Source organism: Clinocottus analis, unplaced genomic scaffold, assembly GCF_023055335.1.
Source record: "Clinocottus analis isolate CAN_PGR_092001 unplaced genomic scaffold, fCliAna1.0.p SCAF_31, whole genome shotgun sequence".
Taxonomy (NCBI): Eukaryota; Metazoa; Chordata; class Actinopteri; order Perciformes; family Cottidae; genus Clinocottus; species Clinocottus analis.
Window position 1 is genome coordinate 1,848,490 of NW_027176054.1, and position 8,057 is coordinate 1,856,546.

General features: G+C 44.9%; 1 protein-coding gene across 3 annotated transcripts in view; it reads left to right on the forward strand.

The window, feature by feature from the left end:
- Window positions 1-1,008: 1,008 nt before the first annotated feature.
- LOC137798689 (voltage-dependent T-type calcium channel subunit alpha-1I-like) overlaps window positions 1,009-8,057 on the forward strand; it is a 79,383-nt gene continuing 72,334 nt past the window's right edge. For all 3 annotated transcript variants that reach the window (XM_068595592.1, XM_068595593.1, XM_068595594.1), the window contains exons 1-2: window positions 1,009-1,115; window positions 6,030-6,163. In XM_068595592.1, the coding sequence (XP_068451693.1) occupies window positions 1,023-1,115; window positions 6,030-6,163 (227 nt within the window). In that variant the 5' untranslated portion in view covers window positions 1,009-1,022. The remainder of the gene's footprint in view (window positions 1,116-6,029; window positions 6,164-8,057) is intronic.

Here is an 8,057-nt window from a genome sequence, read left to right on the forward strand (position 1 = left end):
CTAACAAGTAGGGTCCAAGTACTAGGGTCCAGTGACTAGAGTCCACATACTAGGGTCCAAGTACTAGAGTCCAACAACGAGAGTCCAAGTACAAAGGTCCAAGTACTAGGGTCCAAGTACTAGAGTCCAACAACGAGAGTCCAAGTACAAAGGTCCAAGCACTAGGGTCCAATGACTAAAGTCCATATACGAGGGTCCAACAATGAGGGTCCAAAGACTATAGTCAGTGACTAAAGTCCAAGTACTGAGGTCCAAGTACTAGGGTCCAAGTACTAGAGTCCATATATACTAGGGTCCAACAATGAGGGTCCAAAGACAATAGTCAACGACTAAAGTCCAAGTACTACGGTCCAAGTACTAGGGTCTAGGTACTAGGGTCCAATGACTAGAGTCCAACTACTAGGGTCCAAATACTGGGGTTTAATGACTAGATTCCAAGTACTAGGTTCCAACGACTGGAGTCCAAGTACTAGAGTCCAAGTACTAGGGTCCAATGACTAGAGTCCAACTACTAGGGTCCAAGTACTAGAGTCCAATGACTAGAATCCAAGTACTAGGGTCCAACGACTAGAGTCTAAGTACTAGGGTCCAACAATGAGGGTCCAAGTACGAGTACTACTCTCTAGTTTCAGCTCCAACATTTACGTGTCAGAGGGTGCCTGTGAGAGTGTAGTAGTACAGTATAACTTGACAGTTTAGTGGCGAACACGTTGTACACGTCACACTTTGTACGTTTGCTTGCTGCTGTTACAACTGTTCTCTCTCACGGCGACATTTAAACGGCGACATTTTGACACTCGACGTCTCAGAAAAGACCAGCGAAAGGTCCTGAAACCCGGAGACGGATGCAGTTTGACTCTAAAAGTCGTTGTGCACGGACCCTCCACACCGTCTCGCATCATCTGTCACTGACGTGGTTGTGAACTGTCGCCTCCCGTTGTGTTGCCTCCCGTTGTGTTGCCTCCCGTTGTGTTGCCCGAGCTGTTCTCCTTAACGTCTCCACGTGGTTCGAGCGCGTCAGCATGATGGTGATCCTGCTGAACTGCGTGACTCTGGGGATGTACCAGCCCTGTGAGAACATCGACTGCTCGTCGGACAGATGCCAAATACTACAGGTACACACACACACACACACACACACACACACACACACATTTTCTTTGTGATCTTTTGTATTGATGCAACCTCTCACAAAATGTTGCAGGAGTCGAATATGTGCAAAAGCATATTTTTCTTGATGGTGATACACCAAGAATGGCCAGAAAGCATTTGCACGCAATGAAACCAGTCAATTATTTTAAAATGGAAATGTATTTTCTGTCGGATTTTGTTTTTGATCGATCATAACGACGTTTCTACTCAAAGAAACCGGCTCAAGGAGTCAAACAAAGACAGGACTTTCACTGAGGAGACAGCTGATGGTGAATGAACCCCAAAAATCAGCTCATTTTAACCTTTTGGAAATCCTCCCGCACCAATTTTCAGTCCCAGCATGCCCCATTCCGACAAACTTTTGGCATAAAATACGTAATTTTTCTTTTTTTTTTTACTGAAACTCCTTCCTAACAGGCCAATTATTTGTTTTATTGTGATTTTTGTTGCAGGTTCTGATTCTTTAGGTCCTAATCTTTCCATAAAGGTGTCTTATTGACGCTCCAGGAGGCATTTTTGGGGAATCTGACTCATATCATGCTGGATGTTCATAGTTACCATCAAAATATCTTAAAAAAGTGATGTTTTTTGCAGATACACATCTTTTTCCTAAGACTTTTCTGAACAAATACACACAATAAACAGTATTGTAATTAATTTGGGGTTCCTACCACGAGTCAAACACACGGGAAAAGAGACAAAATTGGTTCTACAGTTTTCTACCAACGGGTTTAAACGTGTCGCCCTTGTTTTAAACCCAAACCAGGACGTTTTACCCGACGTGAACTTGCTGGAAACCTGTGATCGTAATCCGGCAGAAAATACTTCTCCATCGAGGCGTTATTGAGAATGCAGTGAAGTCGTATGGGAAGATAACAACAGATTTACTTTATCTCTACGCAACGTTTCCTCGTCTTTTTTTTATATTTGGAGCATTTTCTCTTCCTGTTTTTTTTTTTTTTTAAAAGCGCCCTATAAATAACGGTTACTTAGTTACACAGGATCATGTATATTTGATCAGTCACATCTACGCCGCGCAGAACAAGCACTCGCAGACGTCCGCCAACAAATCCGTGCACTTCTACTTTTGTGCGCGACCTCCAACGTGAAAGGGCGCACACAAAGATAACAACATGCCCTCACAGCCCGAGAAGCAGGGAGCAGAGAGTGTTGCGCGCACACACACACACACACACACACACACACACACACACACACACACACACACACACACACACACACACACACACACACACACACACACACACACACTAACTACTCAGTGACTCACTGCTAGCATGTGGTCTTTATGGTGCAGCGAGCATGACTTTCTCACGCACAACACCCCTCCCTCCTCCCCCCCACCCGTCATCTTACAGGATGTCTTACGTCTTTTTCAAAAGTTGCTACCCCCCCCGCCCACCCCACACACACACCCCTAGTAGGTATAACACCTGTGCACGAGTGTGTGCACGTATGCCTTCTGTCGGTCGGCTTGTTAAATCACCCGTTTTTTAGTTGGTTTTACTTTCTCACACGAACACACACACACAAAAGGCGCCGCACTCAGAACACACATCGGATCGATCCGGCTCCCTCGGGAGGGGGTCTTGGTGAGTCGGACCTAATAGAATTTCTCCTGCGAGTATCTATAGAGCCTATTCAATATCAGCATGGATTTAATGCGCTGCAGCGTCACGGTCAATACTCTCCTCTCGGAAAAGCCGTTGCTCAATACCGTGATTTCAACTGGGGCCTCGCCAGCACAATCTCTAAAGCTCTGGCAAATGTGGACTTAAAGACCCTCTGGAAGCCCGGTTAGTTATTTACTCTGCTCGTAAACGCTCGTAGATGGATGCTGCAGGGTGTGTTGAAATGTAATTTGCATTTGACTGCCCTCGAGCTGTCCCATGACCCGGACGGGAGATCGTCTCCACAGACATCTCACGCTGTCCTGTCGAGACAACATCTCACCGGAGAGGAAATGTGAAAGAGTCCATTACAAGTCCTCAGAAAGAGAGCTGCATGCAAACGACGGCAGTTTGGTTGGAAAAAAAAAGCTAGAAGACGAGGTGAGAGGTTTAGGACGGACGTTAAGGAGAATAGAAGACGAAGGAGAGGTTTAGGATGGACGTTAAGGAGACTAGAAGACAAAAGAGAGGTTTAGGATGGACGTTAAGGAGACTATGAGACGAAGGAGAGGTTCAGGATGGACGTTAAGGAGACTAGAAGACGAAGGAGAGGTTTAGGACGGACATTAAGGAGACTAGAAGACAAAAGAGAGGTTTAGGATGGACGTTGAGGAGACTAGAAGACGAAGGATAGGTTTAGGATGGACGTTAAAGAAACTAGAAGACAAAGGAGAGGTTTCGGATGGATGTTAAGGAGACTAGAAGACGGAGGAGAGGTTTAGGATGGACGTTAAAGAGACTAGAAGATGAAGGAGAGGTTTAGGATAGATGTTAAGGAGACTAGGATATGAGGTGAAAGGTTTAGGATGGACGTTAAGGAGACTAAGAGACAAAAGAGAGGTTTAGGAAGGACGTTAAAGAAACTAGGAGATGTGAGAGGTTTAGGATGGACGTTAAGGAGACTAGAAGACAAAAGAGAGGTTTAGGATGGACGTTAAGGAGACTAGAAGATGAGGTGAGAGGTTTAGGATGGACGTTAAAGAGACTAGGAGACGAAGGAGAGGTTTAGGATAGATGTTAAAGAGACTAGGAGACAAAGGAGAGGTTTAGGATGGATGTTAAAGAGACTAGGAGACAAAGGAGAGGTTTAGGATAGATGTTAAAGAGACTAGGAGACAAAGGAGAGGTTTAGGATGGACGTTAAAGAGACTAGAAGACGAAGGAGAGGTTTAGGATGGACGTTAAAGAGACTAGGAGACGAAGGAGAGGTTTAGGATGGACGTTAAGGAGACTAGAAGACAAAACAGAGGTTTAGGATGGATGTTAAGGAGACTAGGAGATGAGGTGACAGGTTTAGGATAGACAATAAAGAGACTAGAAGACGAGGTGAGATGTTTAGGATGGACGTTAAGGAGACTAGGAGATGAGGTGAGAGGTTTAGGATGGACGTTAAGGAGACTAGGAGATGAGGTGAGAGGTTTAGGATGGATGTTAAATGGACTAGAAGACAAAGGAGAGGTTTAGCATAGATGCTCACCTATGCTAAACCTCTCCTTTGTCTTCTCGTCTCTTTAAATGAGCAGAAGACGAGGTGAGAGATTTTGGAAAACAGGCGGCAGCTCGTCCGTCCTTCCGGTTCGACGGGTCGAGGTTCAAACAGTCCTGCAGCTCGACGCTCTTCCTCCTCCAGAACTGCCGGCTGGGACGCTTCTTTTCTTTTTCAGAAGCGAGTAAGCGAAGCGAGGATTCACATCAGCGGTTTTGGATTGGGATCGTGTCGCCCGCAGTACTTCACTCTCTGGAAATCACATTACAGGCAACGCCAAGTGCGTCAGTTCCTCCCTAATCCCCCTTCATACACGGAGAAGAACAGCAGCTAATCTCAGCTCACAACCGCAGTAACACGCATTAGCGAGCTGGGTTCTTTGATTTATTTAGTTGTTTTTTTTTCCACACTCCCGTCTTTTAATTAGATGCTTGATTAAAGCTGAAGTGAGGGGGGCGGGGAGGGTGGGGCGATGTCAATGTGGGGCTTATCTGTGATTACTGCACAAACAAATTATTTTCCATTACACCACAGTTTAGGGCAAACCGCTCAACCGGGGCGACGGGGAAAAGAGGTGGAGGGGGAGTTAATGGAGAGATGGAGATATTGAATTGTCAGACAGTAAATAAAACCGTTGGAGGAAGAGAGGTGAAGGAGATTGACAGGAAGTGGGGGAGGGGGGATTCCAGGAAGCTCAAGGTGATCCGCCACCTCGTCCTGGAGGCGCCGTCGGGTCGATGTCTTGGGGGATTGCCGCCTTTTGCCCTCGCCGTTCATTCAGAAGCGCTCACGGCGTCTGTTTTACCGCAATTAGAAATGATTTTCATCAGCGATTGATCTGCTGATGATTGTCTCAATTAATCAATGATCTGTGAAACGTCTGAGAATAGTGAAATATGTGCCTTTCTTCATATTGCACCACCAAAGACTTTATGTCTGTAATAAAGCTGAATCAATAGCTCCGTAATGCATCTTTTGCCTGATTGATTCAGGCCAAATTTGCAACCTTTGCGGGCTCTGGCTTGTGAAATCTGACAGTTGATTGAATGATGTTTTTTGCCACATGTGACCGTGAAGTGAAAGTCTGAACAGGGAAGAGAGGAGATACTTTGCAAAATGAGACTTTGGACCTCAACAGATTCCTCGTGCAGGACCGCCGTCCAAAAGATGTCCAATTTATCGGTAATCAGATTATGGGCAGACATTTAGTATTTTTTTTTCCATTTGCTGCTGTTTTTTTTTACAATTTACTATTTCCATTACACTCCAAACTAGCATCTAGCATAGCATTGGCCCAAACTAGCCAACAAAGCTAGCCTGCTCGCACTAGCGTTAGCCATCACTTAGCGATTGTTATCCTGAAAGTAAGTCTTTTTTCCATTCGCTGTAGTTTTCTGTTTGTTTTTGTTTCAAGCAAAGGGAACAAGCGTCGTATTCACATCCATGAATCACCAAATCTTTAGCTATTTGAGGACAAATGAACCCGACCAAATAGAGATTTTATGAGTGAACTATTTGTGACAAATCAGAAATGAAAGTCAGAGGTGCACGACCAAGCGCGGAGCGGTTCACCAAAATTAAACAATGGTATATTTCCCAGCTGCCTCGGCTCACGTGAAGCCAGTTGAGGTTCATCAGTGTCTCTGATGCTTCACAGCCTTGTCTCTTTGTCTCCTTGTCTCCTTGTGTCTTTCTCTCAGGCCTTCGACGCCTTCATCTACATCTTCTTCGCGATGGAGATGGTCATAAAGATGGTGGCCCTGGGGATCTTTGGTCGGCGCTCTTACCTCGGGGACACCTGGAACCGACTGGATTTCTTCATCGTCATGGCAGGGTGAGGACCTCCCGCTTCCCAAAGAGCTCATATGTCGGAAGAAACGGAAACACTAGCTTAATCATTCTAACGCTAATGCCTTCCCCGGTTCATTTGTTTTGTTGTTAGTGAATTACAAAGTTCAAATGTATAATTTGGATTCATATTTAGAGGCTATGATTGCCCCCGACAGGTCGTGGTCCAATATGCTTCCACCAAGTTAAATATGAAGCGTTAAATATCGTCTCGTTGATAGTCACTGTCCACCTGGAGGACAATAACACAACCTGATGAGATTCAGCTGAGCTAATCACCGCCAGTTACTGAACATCACGCTCACAGATCCCACTTGTTCATTCTGTTCCTGACTTCCTGAATATGAGCCAAGACCTCTGGCTGGTGAAATAAATTCACCTAAACTGACGGATAAGGTCTATCAAGTCTTTTTAAATTCTACTTCTCGCCTTATAATATTTGTTTTGTGACCCCGGATGAACCGCCTGTGAGTTGCTGCTTTACAACCTGTTGCGTTCTCTTTCCAAGAGACTGTTTCACTTTCCTCTGATCGTCTTCTTTCTCGCTTTTGTCAGCGAGAGAAGTTGATTTAAAGAATCATTTCATGTTTTTATTGATCAGGAATGGGAGTGTCTCTTTGTTTTTGCAGGATAGGATTTTGAAAGGATGCAAACGTTTGTGAGTTTTAGTCTTCTGCCAACAACACCTCAGTGTTTATATTTAACTCATTCACTGGACTCTCTTGGCATGGACGGCTGAAGGCAAATTCAGTTCTGGTGAAATGACAGCAATTTACTTTTCTTGTTGTTTTATTTTGACTTTCCTGGAGGCTCCAGAAGCAAGATAATCCTCATCGACCTCTATGGTGAAAAAAACTAATTTACAGCGGAAATAAAGAGGTGATAAATTGAATACAACTAATCTATTGAAACTACGTTGAGGTTTATGCATAATTCAGAGCGTGGCTAGCTGCTGGCTGTCTGCTAGCTGTCGCGTCAGCTAATCACTGAACTGGCCGCGTTTGTAATGTTGGTGACTTCTGGATAATTTTGTATTAAAATATCAGACGAGTAAAAAGTCTTTGTGGTGTGGTGAAAACGGACCAACCAACACGTCTGTGATCCAGGGAAATTCTGGTATAATTTTATTTAATGTTGGCACTAATTAGCAAGTTTGCTAGCTAGCTTGTTAGCTTTGCTTGTTGCACTTAGAGACGCTCTCGGGAGTTGGCTTTTTTCTGGTAATTACATTCCAAACTGGCATCAATTTTCCAACCAAAACCAGCCAACCAAGCTAGCTCACTCACACAAGTGTTAGCCGTTAAATAGCATTAGCCGTTACCTAGCATAAGCATTACCTACAACTATCCATTACCTAGCGTTAGCTGTTACCTAATGTGTGTTATGCTGAAGGTAAGTCTTCTCCAGCTCCGCCCTCTCGTCCAGACATGGTCACTTCTAAAAACGAGAACATTTACGAAAACAAAATGGCGACGGCCGAAAAGCCAAAGCTTTTATAACCACTAACCAGCGTGTGTGCCCTCCCTGCGTGTGTCTCGCTGTCCTTTTCACCTCCTGATTGAGCCTGGATGGCGTTTCCATTAGTAGAAGTAGCGGTTCCTTTTACTAACCACTTTCAGAAGCTTTTCCTGTCGACACACAATCAGCAGACGGACTCAGCGTTTCCTGCTAAAACTCACGCGCCGGCCGTCACAGTGGTCGCTCGGTTTCGTCGTCAATGGACTAAAACGGCGGAGTTGTATTGATCCTTTGCACTGTGGTGAAAACCTAGATACTACATATCTTGATGGCGCAGCTGTGTGAGGAATGAAATGCGTACAAGAGCTCCAGATTCTCTGGACCTCTTTGGCATTTTGATCCTCCCACGACCTGATCTGGGG